The sequence below is a fragment of the Sturnus vulgaris genome, chromosome 9 (assembly GCF_052056855.1).
Source record: "Sturnus vulgaris isolate bStuVul1 chromosome 9, bStuVul1.hap1, whole genome shotgun sequence".
NCBI lineage: Eukaryota > Metazoa > Chordata > Aves > Passeriformes > Sturnidae > Sturnus > Sturnus vulgaris.
The window spans coordinates 8,029,758-8,049,919 of NC_142251.1; the positions used below are offsets into that span (position 1 = coordinate 8,029,758).

Sequence of the window (20,162 nt, forward strand, 5' to 3'; positions counted from 1 at the left end):
ATAAATTGGCTGTGGAGATTTAGGGAATAGAGCCTGAGGTGAGGCTCGTGTACCATGAGCTGAGAAGGTTCTTATTTGCTATTTATGTGGAAAATAGAAACAGGACTGGAGGGTCAACCCATCCTTCCTCTGAGGACACAGCCCATCCTCTGGGGCTGGAGTGTGCAGCTCTCAGAGTTTTCATGAAAGATGCATAAACAAAGGATTATTCAGTTCAAGAACTGAACCAAAAAATCGAGAAGGGAAAATAAGTTCAGAGCAATTTGAAATGGAATATTTTGAGGATGCTTTTGAAGGCAGGAATTGGGTTTTGTTGGGTTTTGTCATTTTTATGTATTAGCTGGATTTTTCTTTTTAATTGAGATCAATTTCTGAACAAAAAAGGGCACTTTGTAGCATGTAAGTCTTTGAAAACAGAAGACTTAAAAAAATTGGGAGCTTTGTTCAGAAAATGCTGAAATGAAGCATTTTGAGTTTTCTGAAAGAATTCACATGAAAATGTGGAAATGACACGTTACAAATGTTACAGCTGCCCTCTCTTTTTTCAGCAAATTCAGCCTCTCAAGTGCAGAAAGCTTGCATTTCTTCTTCTGTACCTTAGACCAGCTCCACCCCTAATGAAACAGAATAGATGACAAAAGCTTTTCTTGTTCCTCTTACTTTATAGTTTCTCAAAGTGCAAAGGAAAACATTATGGTCCATGTGAATATCTCCACATTACGAACTTTTCATTTCATTTATGCACATGGTTGTACATATATATGTGCGTATACTGAGGACTAAATTCACTTTCAAACTAAGGTTACAGTTCTTGAGCAACAGTGATTCTTCCCAGAGAAACAATCTGACATGGATTCAGAGCACAGAGATACCATCCAAGTTTGGGGTGGACTGTAATCTAATTTAAGTACTTAACCTAATTTAAGTGCTCATGAGATGTAGTTGACTATGGTGCAAAAAAATGAAAAAACAACTTTGTTTCCAAATTCTGTTAAGAAGTTTTGACTTTAGTGTACAGGCCTTAGGCAACTACATCCTAAATAAAATAACCTCGTTATAATTAAGCTGATCAGGTGAGTGAATAATCAGGGATTTCACAGGACTAATCAGAGATTTCTCTTTTGCTGTCTCTTGAGCCCAAATTCATCCTGAGTAATTTACAGCACTTAGCCTGAAGCAGCTCAGATAAAGTTTAAACATGGGGAGAATCTGATTCTCTGATCTCTGCTTTGCAGTTACTCTCTTTTGCAGTAAAATATATTTATGCTTTCCATCTTGGAGGGCATAATGTCCATGGTGTCACCTGGTTATGTGAGTCTGTGCTCTCAGTCCACACTTCCCATCACTGGAGAGAGGCCCTATAGGCTGTGCTGGGGTGGGTTTAGGATTTCTGCCTGCTTTTCTCTTCTTTTGTTTGCTTCTGTCCCAAGAGCTTTCAAAGTCTGAGCTTCATCCTAGCGTGGAAGAGGGGAAAGAAAGCAAAACCCCTCGTGGGACAGGACACTGTGGTGCCCATCTTGTGGGTGAGCATGACTCTCTCAGAGGGATGAGCAGGGAAAGCAAAGGCAGGAGCAGATGTCTCCGTGGCCTGTGGCGAGGGGAGCGAGGCTGCGTGCGAGGGGCTGACAAATTCCTGCCTACACAAAGACACCCCGAGTGGAATTTACAAGAATCCGTCCACAATAAAGCGCTTTTAACTCGCTGTCTGGCCGTCAGCCGGCTGCATCCCAGGAACGGTGGCACGGGGATGGAGCTGCCACATCGCACATTCCTCACTATCACCGCAGCTTCTCTCTTGATGAAACAAAATCTCCCCTTGTCTGACAGTTCTGAGAACCGAAGCAACAAAACCTCAGTGATGTTGCTGTGCTTGGAAGCCCGTGCAAAGCACGGCAGTCTTCTGGGCAAAGCTTTTCCACCGCTCGTGCTGCAAAGCTCAGGATGCAAATAACAAATTGGCAGGCTGGGGTTTCGGAAGATTCTGCACATATCTGAGGGAACAGACATGTTACCACAAGATTGCTGAAGAAAATTAGATTGATGGTTTTGTTGTCTGGAAGATGTGTATCATCAGCAAAGGCATATAGCAAGGGCAAGTCCCTCTCTGGCCCATGGAAGCCCATGGGAGCCTTGATGGGGCTCAGTCCGAACATTGCTGGTGTTACACTGGCAGGTCAAGGGCAGAGGCATTACTGGGGTCTGCCCGGCCTGACCTGTACAGTTTTAAGCCTGGGAATTATAAAAATAATGTATTGCAGGACATCGTGGTGTTACTGTCATTTTTCTGACCAGATCCACTCAATAGCCCTAACAAATGCCAGCGATGAGTCAGTTTTCAATGGTCAGTGCCAGCACAGAGTGACACTGCAGACCACAAGGCAGAGAGAGAAATGCTGAGACAGCCTAATGGAGCATCCAGCTCAGTCCAAACAACTTACATGTTTTGTTTTGTTCTTTTAATTCTTGAAAAGAATTAGAAAGGGATGGCAGATTTCACCAGAAGTGAAAGAAAACCACAGAGGTCTTTGTCTGTGGATTAAGCGTTTTCAAGAACTAGCAGGAATAAATGTTTTCCTGTTTTCACTGTTTTTTATACCTTAGGACCAAGACACATAGGATATTTGTTGAGGCTCCAAAGTTTTCTTATTTGGACTTGGTTGTTTTGGAGAACTTGTTTTACAGGACTGTACATCCCAGGGAAGGAAATTAAGGTCAGAGATGAAAAAAACCCACCTAAGGGCCTGAAATAATTTTCATTTCTCCAAGACCACCCTGTGTGGGAATGATACATTCAAAAATGGGTGGAACCTCTAAGCCTGGAATTGTATCAAGTTATTCATGAAAAATCTCTGAGATCTTTGTGTGGACCAAGATATTTGGGTGGTACTTTCTCACTCTTTCTTCAGAAAAGGCACTGTGGCCTCACAAACTGAAAACTAGCCTTGCTTTTTTCCCTGACTTTAAAAATAACTATGTATCTTGAAAAGCTGTCTCAGCAGTAGTGAAGGAATGGAAAAAAAAGTCCATGATATCCCCATGGTTTCATACAGTGCAGCTGTGCTAACAGTGCACAGAGACTGAGACCAGGGGAAAGGCACGAAATAGTCCATGAAATGAGCAGTTGAATTTAACAGTAAAGCTTCACGTAATGCAGAGATCGATTGTCCAGGTATCTCTTTGCAGATGGCAGGTTTTTACTTTCATTTTTTAGAGGAAAAATCCAGAATATTAATAAATTCGAGCCTTTTGTCTTAATAAATTTTTTACTGAAATCAATGGGGAAATTATCATCTTACAGGAAATCTTTCTTACATTAAATTAACATCTGTAAATAGTCTTGCAATATATTTGGATGAAATATCCATATTCTGTTTTGATTTTCTTTCTGGTAGAATGTCTGTAGGATGACAGTCATATTTTAAAAGAACCAGGTTGATAATGAATTGATTGTATTTTTATAATATTTGTTGTTTGTTTTTATCATAGTTATTATTTTTATATATAATATAGTATAAATATTGTAACTGATTTATTAAATCAGTTTAAAACTAACTTTCTTTTCTTTTAGAGGAGCAAGCATGCATCAACATAAAGCTTTCAAAAGTCCCTCTTAGTTCTTGGTGCAATTATTAGCAGTTACTAATAATTTAAAAAAATTAGTGCAGGCATAATGGAACAACTATCAACCAAATGTAATATCCAGTTGCCACAGTGGATCTATTCCCCCTGACTTGACTCTAACATGCTGGTGGTTAGTTTATAACCCTCTTTAGGTTACAGCATTTTAACGTTTCTCCAGTGTTTATTTATTCTCTTCCCAAAGAATGTTCTGAAATATCAAGTTTACAACCTGTGGCTCATGTGATGGTAGTGGAAACAATTAAGCCAGAAACTTTCAAAGCCACCACTGGGATTTTGATGCCCAAAGTCATTAATTTTAATAAGAAGGGAGCTGCTAGTCGTCTTAAGTGGTTTGTAAAATCTCAACCCATAAAAACACCTTTCTACTGGTTCCAGTTTACGGGGAGCTCAGAGCAAGGTAAACACATGTAAGAAAATAGTAGGTGTTAAAAGGTGGAAAGTACATGTTCAGATATCCCTGAGACCACTCAAGGAACCAAAGGGCAGCCCCAGCCTTGAGCTGGCACATGGGGGGCTGCTCCTGCCTGCAGCATCTCAGGGAGTTACTGACTGATCAGAGCACAAGGCACGGAGAAGGAAGTCAATGGAAACTGAAATTTGGGCTACAGCTCAGTTACAGCGGCTTCCTGCCACCCACTGGTCTCTGCTGCCTTCTCAGCACCCATGTGGTGTCTGTAGGTGCTTGGTCCTTCCTACCTGCCTGAGTTCTCCTGTCTAACTTCACACTGTGTTAACCTCCGAGCTGCTAAATAGCTGCATTTGGATGTTGGTACTTTGCTGACCCACCATCATGGTTGGATAAAAATTAAGAACTCTCCACCGTGGCCTGAGAGACCCTCCCCCAGTGCAACCCTGTGAGCATCTCTTCATTTATGTGAGTCTGGAGATGGCTTTGATTCAGCCATGAGCCTGTGCCATAGCTGAGGAATTCTAAAAGGCTTTGGAGAGCACCAAGAGCTCTCAAAGGAAATTGCTGCACTGGGGAAAATTTGGCCTAAACATGAAACATGAAAGAAAATCTTAATGGGGAAAAAATTTCAGTACCAGCAGATCTATCTGTGATATGAAATAGAGCATGGAGTGAGTATGAAGGAGTTTGGAAAGGACTCACTGGGAGTCTGAATGCTTGGGAAAAGAAGAAATAAAAGGGATTTTCATGTGTGTTTTGTTAATAAAACCAAGCATGAAGGATTTTAGAATTAGTTTTAGAAAACTTTATGTTTTTCTCTATCTGTTGTATAATCTCTGAAGGACTTAAAGAATGTTGGTTACAAGTGACAAAGTTACTGTAGTATTTGCCAGTGAGTCTTGTAGTAACAATAATTAATTATCAGTAGGTATTGGAAGGACTTTTGGATGAAACACAATGCAGTGGAAATAGAGGTGACCATCAAGACTGGTATTGTGACAGACTTCAAGAAAGTCGAAAAGGAAAAAAGCTGCCATTAGTAGTAGATGTGACTATTTTGGAAGAGAACAAAATGTTCCATAAATGAAACATGTGGTTTCACTTGCGGCACATTTTGTACATTGTCACCAATGAAGTTTAGGATTTTTTATTACTTTTTCATTAAAATGTCTTACTGGTTTCACTCAGGAGGCAAAATCTTTCACGTGGCTTTAATTGTTTCTGTCATAAAAGTCATAGCATCCATGTAATAGAAATAGTTTTGCAGACCACAGCTTCATATTGCCTATTAATTCTCTCCCATTTTCTGTACATACAACTCATTTGCCCATCTCAGGGACAGGAAAATTTCTTGCAATTAAGACTCAATATGAACTGCTGAAGTTAGGGGGGAAAAATAACTTTATGTCAGTCCTGGGTTATTAGATTTTTGTTTCAGCTATCTTAGCTCACAATGAGTTCACATGGCTACATACCAAAGGAGAGAGTATATATTGACTTTCTTCTAAAATCAGTGAAACTCTAGAAGATGAAAACAAAAGGTCTTTTTCTGCATCATTCCAGTCGTGTACAAGAGGTGGTAATACTTCAGACAAGACTGAAGAGCTGTGGCAGAATTGTTTCAAGGAGGCTTTGGACAGGTCATTTACCCCTTTTTTCTTCATTACCTGCTGGAGTTCAGGTCTCACATATCCCATCCAGTTGCCAAGCTTCCATGCTTCTGTCATCAGCCTAGGCTCCCTTGTCCCCAATCCTGACTGGATGAGAAGACATAATTCTTGCTGCAGTTAAAACAATGTCTTGCTTTCTACAGATGATATGCAAAACTGGGTGGGGGGAGGAGGAAGAGATAATGAGATAATTTGTGTTAACTTGTTAATTTAAGATCAGCTTCTCTTCAGGTATTTGTTTTCCTCAAAGAGAGTCATTTGCCAGCTTGGAGAGAGTTTTGTCATTAAACCTTCAGCCCAGCAGGGGAGGGAACATTGACCCCTACCACAGACTCTAAGGCTTCCAAGAAGTCATTAAAATGCCAGAAAACAGCAATAGAGTATCTGTTGCCATTTCTCCATTTTTCAGTTAAGTGTTTACTTGAAGGCTTCCTAGGAAATGCCAGTGCTGTCTTTACTTGCTGCCCCAGAGCCAAAAGCCTTGTGCACCTTCTCAGCAGTCAGGGGCACCCACCGAGCAGTGCAGTCTTCTGCTTTCACCTTTGTTTTGGCGCTCTTCCTCCTTTACTCATATTTAAACGTTGTGTTTTGCAGTTCAAGGACGACAAAGACAAGCCCAGCCTTGGAGGGACCCTCGGTGACAGCCCTGCCCCCTGTCCAGCTTTCAGAGCAGGTCCCGCTGGCGTCTCCCTCCCTGAAGCCACAGCCGATGGACGAAGAGGACAGCCTGTCTCCTCACCTCCTGTTGCCTGACAGCATCAGCCAGCTGGAGGAGTTTGGCAGGCAGAAGAAGTGGCACAAGAAGCAGCACAAACACCATCGCCAGAGGCAGTTCAACGACCTCTGGGTTCGGATAGAGGACAGGTGAGTCACGGCTGCGGTGCTCCCTGTCCTCCTCCTGCCGGCTCCTAACTCCACGCTCTTTGCAGATCCCAGCTCTTGTTGATTAGACGATAGGGAGGGTTGGACAAAGGCTAACTGGGAGACACAGAGAGTGAGATGATGTTTTCTTGGCCTAATGACGAGCTAGGAGGAAAATAGGCATGCTCATAGGCATGTTTGATCAAAAAGCAAAGAGGAAAAAAAATTAATGCTTAAAATATTTAAAGTACACAGAAACAAAGACTTGTCAGAGTAAAAAACAGGAAAAGAAAAAAAATAGAAAATACTCTGTCCTTGTCCTTTTTCTTCCAATAATTCTTTTCCTATCTGTACTGGCAGTTTTCAGCCTAAAGGCTTGCCCATTTTCCAACCATACAGAATATTCCTGAGAGTTTTTAAGATTCTGACAAATCTGACTTTCAACCTGCTTAACTGTGTTGTGGGGCTGAAATGTTTTAACATCTCAGACTGCATTGAAAATAGCAAACTGAAGCAAAATGAAGTACTTAACTAAATGCTCTATGTGAGGAGAATGGAGGAAGGCATTTTTCCATGGCTCTTCCAATTTTGGTCTGAGGTTAAAAACTCCCATTCAGTGTTTGAATAAGAGCCTTCATGTTTGACCAGGGCTTCTCAGTGTGTGCTTTTAGGATTCCTGGGCAATTCATTCTCCCACCTCTAAAGCTCTTAGTGCCTTTATCCAGGCCAAGTCATGGGCAGATAAACAGCCACACTGTTTATCGATCTTCTAACAAGTAGAAGAAACTAAGTAATATGTTGGGAACTGACTGCTCACCTCCACATATAATGATTGTCTTTGAGCATTACGTATTCCCATTTTCATAGCACCTAAATTCTTTGCAAGTCTCTCAGAGGTTTCTCCCTTTGCTAAGAAAAACCTTTCACGTATTTGTGTTTTCAGATTTTAATTATTATTACTATTATTTTTATTCATTCTTTTTAATAGAGCAGTTACCTCATTTTTTGTAGTTTATTGTTTTCTCAGGGTGAATGATGTAAGGGCTGCTATTAAGGTGGTGCATATTAATCTTAATGTAATAAGGCTGTTTCTGAGGTCAGTGCCAGCCTTGTAAGAAGGATTCATGTATTTTCTTTTCAAAGTGTGTTCAGTGGTTGGATCCCCTACACAGAGGGTGTTTAAGCATGAACTAAGTGGCATTTGGTTCACCATAGATGATTACCTCAAATACAAGGGACTTTTCTCTCCTTCTGCCTGGAGGCTGCTGACTTGTGGTGTCCCATGATGTCCCAGCATTTCACAAGGGTCTGTGGTCCAGTTCCTCATGTGTTGTACAAGTGAGGTGATTAAACAGATCTGGTAGGAGCCTGGCACTTGGGCACAATCCTCCTACCCCTGTCCTATTTATCCAGAAAGGATATTGGATATTGGCAGTGGAAACAGCGCAGTTGGGAGCTTAAAGCGGTGCTTAGGGATTTTTGCACCTTTTGCTGGTTTTATTAAATGTTCCTAGGAAAGGTATTTAAGAGGTAGTTCTGAAGGTTAGAGTTAAATTGAATCAAAGCCTTTTATCCCTCTATTTCCATTTCATAAGGGTGGAGATTGGGGTGAGGAAACACAAGTTTCCGCTCCCACCATGCTGGTGATGAACCAGACACTGTGTGTTGCCTGCCTTGCTGAAAGATCCCAGGGAGATAATAGTGGGAGATCACAGGCCTAGAAATGAGGAAAGGCTGGAAGAAGGGAAGCCTGCCTTAGTGCTTTCAGATGGTTTTAGTCCTTCTACAGTTCTGGAGTAACTTCTGGTGTTTTCCTGGAAACAAAGCAAAACAAAAAATACAAATTCACTAAATCAGAGACTCACAACCAGCTCTGGTTTCCCCATAAATTGGATGGGGTCTCAACTTTCATAAACCAGCTGCTGCATATTGTGCTTTTGGCAGTTGGGTTTCATCAGCATTAATTGCAAGCTGGACCCTGCACAAAGCAATAAACAGTGAGTTCTCTCCAACTGGTTCCTTTCTGATTGGCAAGAAAAGAGCAGAAATGTGTGTCTGTGACCAGACCTTGTATGGTGATCATTTTTTGGGAAGAAACAAGCAGGGTGGGTGATCATACAGGCAATAGAGTGTTACCTGTGAAGGAGAGAAACGTGGACTCCTTTGCATTGCGTCATTAATGTTTCAGCAGTGAGACTTAGCACTCATTTTTGAAGGGTAATTGGTGTACTAGGGAGTTCTCACTCTGGCCTGTCCCAAAAATCCTTTGTGCATTTGCACACACTTCAGTTGGATGTTCTGTATGGACTGAAGTCTCTGCATTCAGTATTAACTTGAGCTATGGCCACATCCTTCCAAATGGCTGTTCCTCCAGTTCCCTAGCTCACCAGTTGTCACCTGAAACTTGAATTGTTCACCTTTGAGACAAAGTAGAGAGACTTAGGTCTTTGTTACAGCCTTTGGGGGAAAGCTGCATAAAGCTCATTGTTTCCATGCAAAGTCCCCAGAATTCAGCTCTTGGAGCTGCCTTTCAGCCTGAAAAGTCAAAGAGAAATATACAGGTGGAGGACAAATCCAGGCAAATTTAAACCAGGTTATTGATTCCTGTATGAACCTCATTGAACTGTGAAATGACTGTGGTTCATACAGCTCTTTTCCAAAGCTTTATTGACCATGGATTAGAGGACTTTATGAGCCATGAATTGCAGGGCTTTTATGGACTACGCATTTCTAGGCGATTTCATACACTTCCATGGAAATCTTGGGGTGTTTTCTTAAGCTACCAACACAGAAACAAAGGAAATGAACACAGGAGAACAATCTTAAAGGAACATCAAAGGTCTGACTCCAACCTATAAAAGCCAGGAAATCCATAATTAATGGTTCCACTAAGACTTCAGCTCTCACAGTCATTCGGGTCTGATCCAAGGTTATGGCTACAATCTGAAATGGCCTCGTGAAAAATGAGTCATCATTTAATGCCACACATCATTATTAGTATTTACTTTCAATTATACCTTGGAGATTGTCCTTTTCTTTTTGTTCTGTCTTAACAGCTGAGGCATTTGAGTTGGCACCCCTGAGTGGACAGTGTTTAGATTTGTGTGTTGGAGGGTTAGTACTGCTGTGGAGGATGAGAAAGCTTCTGCTCTGTCTCCTCCCTGTCTTTGACAGAGCTAAGATTTGCTGATCTCCTGGGTAATCGGCTGCACTGAAGGCTATTAAAAAATAAAAAATGCTGATGAAATGTGTGGTTTCCTCTCCCTTCTGCCTCCTTCCCCCAAAATCTAAACAAACTGAAGAAGTCCTGCCTGACTGCAGTTTCTGTTTGAAATGGCTTGTCAAGAATCAAAATTAAATGGAGATTTCAAGTAGCAAGATTTTTTTTTCTTCAACTGCTTGATTTTGCAGAAATGTGCAGATCTGAAGTCTGTCCTTGGGAGAAGTTTGAACTTAGGCAAAACTCAAACCTTGGCTATCTACCATAGCCAAAATCCAACTGGGGTAGCAGGGAGGGGAGGCAAAACCCTCAGGCTGCAGGGCTGCAGTTTGGCATACAGAGCGTCATTGTTCCTGTTGACACTGTGTTAGCTAGGCTTCCCCATGTAATATAAATAATTAATTACAGATCATTCACTGGCTTTTCATGACGAGATGCTCAGTTAATTGAAAGAAGAGAGCAATGCCTGTGAGGTTTCAGAGTGGTCAGTGAAGGGCAGGTCAGGATTGCACCTTTGTTGTAGCAGTCAAATGGTTCAAGGCTACCAACACAACCAGCCCAGGAAAAGGGAGAACCTCTCCCAGCTGCTGGGAGGAGTTACCCTGGGACCTAAGGCAAGGAGGGAGGAAAACTCCTGGGAGAAAGGAGAGAGGGGAGTTATTAACTGGGAGGGTGTTGTGGGAGGGGTGAGGTTTGGAAGGAGCAGTGGCAGCTAGGGGATGTGAAAGAGAGAAGTACAGTGGTGGGAAGAAAAAAAGAAGAAAAGATGTAAAGGGCAAGTTAATTCCCACTGCCAAGGAAGAGATCTGGGTGAAGGTGGTGTTTGGAAAGAGGCTAAGGACACACACACTTCAACAGGAAAGAAATTAAGGGGAAGGAATTGTTCTCCGAAGAGAAAAAAAGAAATTCTTGTCCCAGATGTAAGCTCAGTCCTGCAGAAGCTGCCATTAGTGGGAAATGAAATGAATTCTCCGTGTAAGTAGAAATGGCAGCTCTCTGATAGCCCTTTGCAGACTGTTCAACCTCAGATGAATGCAATAACATCACAAATATCAATTTATTTTGGAAGAAGCAGTTGTTTTAGGGGAAAAAAAATGTGTAGCAATGATGGATGAAGGGAGACAATATGCAATAAACTACACTGAGTTTGCCTGTACAGAGTGAACCTTATCAGTTTGGATGGAATTTAAGCACTTAGCCTGTTATCCTTTCTTTCAAGACAATGCAGTGATGGAAAACAGAACTCTGTCAACTCAGACAAACTTTTAATTCCACTTAACTGCATCTGAAAGGTAAATTTCAGTAAATTAATCCAAATTGCTTCCTTTTCACAACACATGGTGCTGAAATACAGTACTTAACTTCATTAAAGAAAAGACTGCTTTTATTTAGAGGAGACCTAGACACCTTTGAAGTCTAACAGGTAAATTGTGGTCAGATGATTTCCCTCCATATGGTAGCTTTGAGCTTGAAATTTCCATCACTGGGGCCTTGTTTGTTTAAATTACCCTGTCTGCCTCCCTGGTCAGGACACTGCTCAGGGAGTGCCTCCTGATGCTCCTGGGGAGGGGGATCACTGCCTCCTCCAGCCTCCAGCCAAGGAAACAGTGTCACCTTTGCATTTATTTAACCTGTGTTCAGCCAGGGATGAGGACACAGCTTCAGGACCTCTCCATCTTGTGGTGAGCCTGTCTCCCTGTGGGATTGCTCCAGCAGCCAGGAGCAGCAGAAGTGTGGATGTGTTGGGAGTCCCACCTTCCCTCCCTTGTCCCACCTTCCCTCCCTCGTCCCACCTCACTGCCGGCTGGGGCTTCACTGGGTTGTGTGGCCCCTTGACTTTCCTCCAGCACTTCTGTGTGTTCCCTTCATTGTTCTCCCAGCAGGATTCCTTCCCAGGAATCTTCCCTGATCACACTGAGTGCCCCCAGGCTTCAGGGTGTGGCATACAAAGATCTGCAGTCATCAGAAGAACCTCTGGGTTTCTCAGTTTGGGTACAAGAGCTTGCTGTGACACAGTCACAAAGCATCTCCTGGACAAATGCTCTCTCCTGGTTCCTTCGTGGAAGGTGAACCTTTATATCTTGAACTGGTCTAAATTCTGCTCTTAAACTCTAGTGTATATACAGTGCCCAGAAGAAGACATTTTGGGCAGTTTAGCAGTGCATCAGTTGGTCCTTCTTTCTCCCAGCACTGCCTGCCTCTCTCAGACGTGCCATCGTGCTTCTGTGAAGGCATCCTCAGCTCCTCCTGAGCAGAGAGCCAAGTTAGGGAACACTGCATGTTCCCCTCCTTATTTTTTCCTGTTTCCATTTGATCCCCCTTTAAGGTGAGCAGAAGGCTCACTGGCTCTGGCAGTTCTGTCACCATGCCCTTTGCACAGCCCCAGGTACACGAGCCCTCCAGTGAAAGTAAAATAGGAGCACGGTGTAACTCAGCACAGTAAAAGCAAGAGGTAAATCTGACTGTAACAAATGATATGGTGATGACATATCCTCCCTCCCAAGATGGTTTTTATTGAGGCTTCTTGGATTATCAGGTTGGTCAGAGTGCACAGAATATATTAATTAAAGCTGTGGAACCTGGCCTCAGCACACAGCTCTCTAATGCATCTCAGTAAGGACGGGAAGTCCTGACATTCATGTCCTAACCTGTAGCATCTCTGTGCTAATAGACCCTCCCTGTCAGCTGGCTGTGACTGATAACTTCTTTCCCCTTGTAAAGTCAAAGAGTTAATTTGTTATCCTCCAGATGGGGCTGAAAAGATGTGCAGCCTCACTTTCACCTGCTAAACACACAAAAAGATCCACGTATTTTACTTTATTCCATTGTTCTTAATAATATGCTGCCATAGTGGGATGAAACAAACACAGATAAAATTAACAAAAAAACAAGCAAAAGCCTTGCATGTTTACTTTCACTATTGCTTAAGTGTCTCAGCACCAGTATGACCAATTCATATGAAGCAGTACAGAAATGCTGTTTTAATGAAAGCTATAAATACCTGAAAGTATAATCATTAAAGAACACAGAAGTCTTTTGGAAACGTAATTTGTGTATAGATTTCAGTTTTGTTTCATTAAACTAAATTCTCTATTGGTAATGCGTTAGGTATTTTATTTTAGTGAAATTTAAATCCATCATGAATATTAAATCCATATTTCTGAAGGCGAACGAGTAACAAAATTGGAGCACACGAGTTAGGATTTTTGAACGATGAGGTATTTTTCAGCACTGGATATCCAAGAGCACTTTCTGCTCTTTCCTCCTCAATGCTGATTAAGATTGAAAATACAATACAAGATGTTTTATGGAGCCTATGAAGAGCTTTATTTTCCTTTCTTGTTTTCTACTTCTCATTTGAGATGTGTTGAGTAAAGGTAGTCTATAATATCTATATATATCTGTCCCAGCTTTGTATTTCTGACTGGGGCTGGACACAGCCCTACAACTCCTAACTTTGTTAAGCTGCCTAAGATCTGTCTGATGCAGCACAAACAAAATGTTTTCTTAGGATTCAGTTTCAAGAAGCAGCAGCAGCTGAGTTTAGATGATTCCTTCCTCTGTGATCTCCACTTACTGTGCTGTTTCTCAGCCATTGCAGCTTTATTTCCTCATCCACTGCCAGGACTTCTATAACGTGTTAACTTTTCAGTTCTATCTTTCTCCATTTCCTGCTTAAATATTCTCTTCCTCCAGTGCTCTTTGTACCTGCCTTTTAAATTCTAGCTGCACATGCTTGTATGGGCCCTGGAGAAAGGATTAGGGAGGGACCCCTCCTGCATCTCCATCTGCTGCCCTCACCTCCACCTCTCTGAGCTCACTTTGCAGGAGGCTGTGATAACACAAACACTGCACTTCGCTCTGCAGTCCACCCATGTCAATTAAAGTGGGGTATTTTGGAGCCTGCAGCCTTCAGCACACTCTCTTTGAGATGGGGACATGTCTCACTTGTGTCTCATATATCCTTGTCACCTGACATTAATGCAGACTGCAGTAAGTGGGAGGCAGAGCTAAGCATCCTTCTCCTTCAATTTTTGACCAGGAGATGCATCCCCTCTGTGTTACTTCATCATCTTTGCTTTTCCTACCATTTTCATACAGGTGTGTGTGTGTCCAGCTATACTGCAGACTGGACAAACAGCATGGAATCCATTCTTTGCTATATTCATGGCTATCATAAAGCAGTCCAGGCTCTTTCTGCTGATGCTTTTCCTTCTCTTGACAACTTAGCAGCCTCGTGGGAAGCCTCTGTGGTGGTGGCCAGTGCCAAGAGCACTGGGGTGAACTGTGATCTATACACCTACAATAATAAGTCATTGCAAAACCTTTATGCTCATGCATTGGATGAGTTTTATATTTCTCAGGCATCAAAAATGGATTTATTTGGCACTAAGCTGAAGAAAAGGTGCCTGTGGTTACAAATGTAGGATCACATTTCTTTTACCTGTAGTTTGTTTTAATGTTAGGATTGAGCTACTGTGGTCAAATAAGTTAGACTTTGTTTAGAGTTTTGAGATTCCCATCCACAACTACTCAGTCATAAACACAAGGCTTCAGGATTAGATTTATAGTACAAAGTATCTCCTGTAGAGCAAGGCAGAAAAGGAGGGTGCTTATTTCACTAAAAGAGTTAATGCTAAGTGAGTTTGACTGTGTTCTGTATAATGCAAGGCTTTTTCCCCAGCTATTTTTAGCCTGTTCCAGCAGTGTGTGTCCCACTGTGGTCTGGTATGCAAGAGCTTTGCTGTGAGGTTTGCAAACACTTGTATTTCTGTGCTGTGAGAGCAGAGCATTTGTGTGTTATTGGAGTGTGTGTTCCTGAAAGGAAGGGCAGGCCATGCATGTGATCCATGCACGTTTTTGTTGTTGCCTGTGAATAACCATGTACAGCAAATGGGCTCTGGAAGAAAGCTTGTTAGCACATGTCGTCATGGCCCTTCCAATTTATAAATATGAGCCTTGACATTTATATTTTCCATGTCCAGGACTTTCACTAGCCAGATGTTCTGAGCGTTGGCTTCTTGGAATCTTTAACAATGACTCCTCATGGCAGATTATCTACTGCAGACACACACGAAAAAATAAAAGTTATCTGGCTTTTACCAAACAGATAGGATGGGAAAATGCACTCAGTACTCTCAGGTAATTCCTCTAAACCTGAGCTGCATTTTAACACAGCTCTACTAAACTCTTTATGTTCACTCAGCTGAAAAATCAGTTGTCTGGTTTAACAGGCAGACAAAATTCAATACCCAGTAGCACATCTACCCTGCAGTTTAGGGTGGGTGAAGACTGTGGTTTGTGTTAACTCAAGACACTAAAAAATGCTGAATGGGCTCATGCCCAGGCTGAGTTGGATTCCTCAAACACATGAATGGGTAGTAAAGCACCTGCACTCCCTGTATTGCAATTCTGGATACAGAGGTTTTTCCTTCAGCAAGGGAAAAAAATGCCAGAATAAACCTGCTCAAATGCCACAACCCCAAGTTGGAATTTTTTATCTGAGTGCCCTACATATATCTAGCAGTATCTAAGCTCTGAAAATTGCAAATCTGCTGTTCTTCTTAGCAAAGTTATATAAAATCCATAAAATAAAAAAAAATTCATCTTCCAGTGAGTTACCATAAAGAGAGAAATGTCTTTAAAATTCAGTGGAAGTGCAAACACACAACACTATCAGTGCTAGTCCAGAGGAAAAGGGTAAGAGATGTGGGATTTATTTCTAATTCTGCTGTTTCCCTTCTGACTAGTGAGTTTCATGCCCTGGAAAATGAAGTGAGGAAAACTATGACAGGGAGTAAGGCCACATTACTATTGTGGTGGGCAGCTGCTTTATGGGAGGGGTTTAACCACAGTTATATTGTGGTATCTAATAAGACAGATTCATTGTGGAGTGAATCAGGAGGAAATTGAATTCCCGTACACTCCCAGGAGCGTGGGGTGCGCTGCGGGCTGGAAACCCAGCAGGATCCCAAAGGGCAGCTTTGGTTTAAGTCCAGTTACTCACTGGGATGAAGGAGAAGTAGGATTTATTTGAATTCATATGGTTTTAATGCTGTAAAAGCCGGGTTCCTGCAATTATGAAAATGCCAGGCCAAATTCAGGTTTTGCTCAGATCGCCTCTTTACAATTCCTGAATAACTTAACTGAACAAAGTGAGCTTTATACCTGGGGCCCAAGCCCAGGCTGAGTGAGCCAGGCTCAGTGCCTGGGAGCTGCTGGGTGCCAGGGATGCCTCATGTGGCAGAACCATGGAGAGACGTGCTGCACACCACGCTCTCAGGAGCTCAGATCTGCAGAGACACTTCAGGGTCTGGGCTATGACACCTGGCAGGGAGAGGTTTTTCAGTCCTTGCAGCCCTGCAAGCCAGCAAGCAGCTTTTTATGAGCCACTGATGGCATCTCCAGGCTTTCAGAGGAAGTTCTTGAGGAGAAGGAGTTTATGCTGTGACTGCTGTCATCATATTTGCTTTGCCAGCAGCAGGAGGAGCACAAACCTTGTGTCCAATGCAGCACTTCAATGTGCCTGGTAGATGTGCTCTGTGAACCTTTATTTTATTTTCTATGTGAGTCTATTTGCAAGAAAAAGAGGCCAGTGCTTTTATTTGGTGGTACAAGCTTGAATTCAATATTGCTCCAAATAACAGGTTCAAAGATCTGACCCAACCTTAATTATTGTTACTGAGAGAGACACTGGAAAAATACAAGCAGTGAGCAGGAAAGTGAGCTCAGTGAATTAGAAAGAAAAATGTGATACAGACTAAGCAAAGTGAAAAACTGTTACATCGAGATGGAAAAAGAACAAGGAGAAGGAAAAAGAAAATTAAAATCAAATGGAAAAATGCAGTATATTGGACATCCATTTAAGCTAGTTTATATTTTGGTTGTTCATTCTGTTCCTTAATACATTGCACAGACATCTTTATAGCTGAAATAATTTTATCTTAGAGAACAGTCTCCGAGAAAATACTTAATTTGACAGGATGTGTTAGGTATTTCCCCACTACCACCTATTCTAAATCATTTTAAAATCTGGAGGGGAAAGTCGATATCTTTTGCAGTGTTTAACAAAAAAGTGACAGGGTCAAGTATATACATCTCTACGAATGTATGTGTTCCCCAAGCACATCTAAACATGTATGGTTAATTCTGTGCATCTGCAAAAAATATTTGAGCCATAGGGCCCACACAATGCCAAACAAACACTTGAGTACACAGAGGAAAGGGCAGACCGAGTCACTCTGGTTCTAATTAATTGAAAGGTTGAGCCTGAGATGTAAAATATGGATTACAGTTTTGACCACCTCAAAAATATAAATTCTTTTGCATGTGGGGCTATATTGGTGAGAGCAGGCAGTTTGCAAAATACAGGCAAAAAACCAGATATTCTGCTCATGCTTGGGATTTGGTTCAAAACCACCTGGTTGCAGCTCCATCAAATTAACTCCTTATGTGTCGTGTATCAGCAGGTTGCCCAAAAATCTTCACTGGCAGGGTTTTTCTAGTGCTAAGCCCATCTGTGTTTGTGCCCTTGATGTTCTTGCTTGTTTTGGCTGCAATAATGCAATCATTATCTGTCCAAGGAGCAGTGGAACAAGCCCATGGTTATTTGAGCTGTGATGATGAGTGCCTTAATCACACACACAAATCAGGTACACAGCCAGATGGGTGCCGTGGGTGGGGGCGAGTTTGGGGATGGTTTGGAGCCCACATCACTGTTTAGACAATGGTGAGCACATCCTGGCTCAGATGTCAGTGCAGAACTGGTGGAACAAAGGGCTCTGAGCTATCCCCTCTTAGCAAGGGCTGGGATAAAACTGGGATGCATTATCCTGGCTCTGTGATTGCCTTGTCCCACTGCAGAATCACAGGGGATATTCTTAGGATATTAGAGAATCATCAAAGCATTTCTTAGAAGGGCAAAGGAAAGAGCTAATGTTGTCATCTCCTGTCTCAGGACCACCCAGACACTACTACAAATCACGAGTCTTCAGCTACAATATCTTGAATTACTGTTCACAGGGATTTTAAAGAATTTAATTTCTTTTTTACCTCTTCTTTGGCTTTTTTTTTTTTTTTTTTTGTAAAGATGACATGTAGTTTCCTGGTGGGCTGGTTTTAATAAGGTCAAAATCTTTGTTGTTGCCATATCAGAGAGGAATATAACATCTTTTAGTCATTAGATGGGAACGGGGTAATTACTCAGAGGGTGTGCTTCAAAGATTGTTGGTTTTTACGACATTCTGTGCTTTTACACCATTCTGCAGTTGTCTGGGAAGGAGCAGCAGGCCTGATTCGGTCACAGCCACAGGTGTGGGTGCAGGATTTGTATTCACTGGGTTTTCCTAAAGGACTTTGGGGAGGGACACTGAGAAGGGCCATGCACAGTGTCCTCTGGGGGTGGGGAAAGCTAAATCTGACCATGAGGTGCAGGAATCCTTTCCACAGACTGGAAGGTCACTCAGAAAAGGGCCCTTGGGCTGTGCTGGAGTTGTTTCTCACCTGCTCATTCCCTACCTGCTGCATGCATCCTCCTGTCCACCTTTGCCTCACTGTGTTCCCCAGCCCTCAGGCTGCATTGCTGTGACAGCAAACGCCCCTTTTCCTGTCTCACACACAGCAGACCCCCCTGCCCCATCCATCCCTGTCCCTCCTCTGGCCCCACAGCAGATGATCCCTTTGCCTTAACAGCGTGACCCACCTGTGGCTTTAGGATGCCCCTGATCAGCCTCTCTGCAGGTCAGTGTCTCTCCAGGGCTGAATTTGTCATCACAGAGATGTTTTCCAGGTGGCCTTAGTCATTGGGATCTGCAAATCAGAGCGAGAGCCTGCAAAACACTTCAGGTTGTGTTAATGCTGGTGGGTGTCACACCAATGCTCCAAGGTCCTGACTCAGAGCAGAGTCAGGGGAGTCATAGCAGTAAAGTGATTTAACGAGGTTTTGATGGTTCCTCAGTGGTGACTCGGGGATTAAAAACCAAATCTCCTGGCTTCCAGCCCACAGCCCATCCTGAGAGGGCCCCAAAACTGCACCAGAGGATTCTCAGCTGCATTTCAGCATTGAGCCTCCTCCTGCTTACACCGCCATGGCCCCCTGGAGCCCCTGATCCAAGTGAGCCACCTTTTCCTCGTTTGTGTCAAACTCCAAGCCAAGACCCCATGGAAGGGGCAGCAGCTGCAGCCCTGCCCTGCTCTGCCTGCTGTTGGGCAGCTGCTGCAGGACTGCAGAGGGGAGTTGTGTCCCACCAGCAGCTGCTTTCTGCACGCACAATCAGCAGTTTTCCTCTTCCCCTCCCTGCTGTCCCAACCCAATTTGGGAACCCATCCCTACCAGTCAGAGCCCCCAGTGGGGCCAGAGCTTGCTTGGGATTCAGGAGACCTGAATTCCAGAGATAGAGATCTTTAGAAGCAGCTCATCTCACCAACCTTGGAGACATGCCTTAGTGGGGGAAGGGTTGTCCTCTGGAGATGTCTCATTCCCTATAAGCTGTAGCAGGGAAACAGCTGAATAGCTCTGGCTACAAGCCTGCATGACATAGGCACAATTAATGCCACCTTTTAGATCCTACTAAAGGCTGGGTCAGCTAAAGGACTGCCTGTGATTCTCTTCAATGGCACATTTAAGTATCCCATCCTTGTGTGCAGTGTCCTGCTCCCCTGCATTTCAGTACCTGGTGACTGTGTGGCTCATGATCATGGCATGCTGCTCACAGCTTTCAGAGCCACTGCCTGATGAAAATTGTGCTTCCCTTTCCATCCTTTCCCTCTGTATCCTATTCTTTCTCCTAGAGATGGGCCATGGCAGGGGGGGGATTAGACCTCTGCCAGGGTATTTGCACTGCCCTTTGCTTGTGCACAGCAGGGAGGCTCATGATGCCCACTTCAACCAAGGGAATTGCTCAGTGTCAGTCTCCAGAGGAGCCAGGGCACTTAAAAAAGGCAGGATCAGAACTTGACACTGCTCTCAGATGGAGATGGCTCCCATTTGAGTGTCGTCAGAAGGAGAGCCCAGATGGGCAGTGAAGGGCTGTGGAAATGCTCCTGGGGCTGTTGCTGAGCCCTCTGTCCATCACGTAGCTGGGGCTGTGCTGCTCACAGGGAGGGTGGGTGCTTGCACTGTGGGACATGGCCAGAGATCCACGCTCCCACTCATTGGGGTAGCCAAAAAATAGCAGGGAAAAGGCTCTTATTCTTTGGCTCGTGACAGATCTTCTCTGCTGGCCCCAAACCAGCGTGTGATAGTGCTTGCTCACTCAGACATGCTAAGGCAGTTTACTGCACTACTGCAAATAAGCAGTGGCCTTCTCTGGACCAAAATCTGGATTCCCTAATCAGATCCAGGTTGGATTATTTTTTTTTT

At 43.2% G+C, this 20,162-nt stretch overlaps 1 protein-coding gene and 1 long non-coding RNA gene across 2 annotated transcripts in view; one reads left to right on the plus strand and one right to left on the minus strand.

Moving 5' to 3' along the window:
- TRABD2B (TraB domain containing 2B) overlaps positions 1-20,162 on the plus strand; it is a 265,371-nt gene that overhangs the window by 237,339 nt on the left and 7,870 nt on the right. The window contains exon 6 of the mRNA XM_088169750.1: positions 6,316-6,585. Within this exon, the coding sequence (XP_088025876.1) occupies positions 6,316-6,585 (270 nt within the window). The remainder of the gene's footprint in view (positions 1-6,315; positions 6,586-20,162) is intronic.
- Positions 5,244-19,019, minus strand: LOC148222789 (uncharacterized). The gene is made up of 2 exons (XR_015805356.1): positions 18,504-19,019; positions 5,244-8,396 (listed from the first exon to the last, which is right to left on the minus strand). It is a non-coding gene; the product is annotated as an uncharacterized LOC148222789 (long non-coding RNA).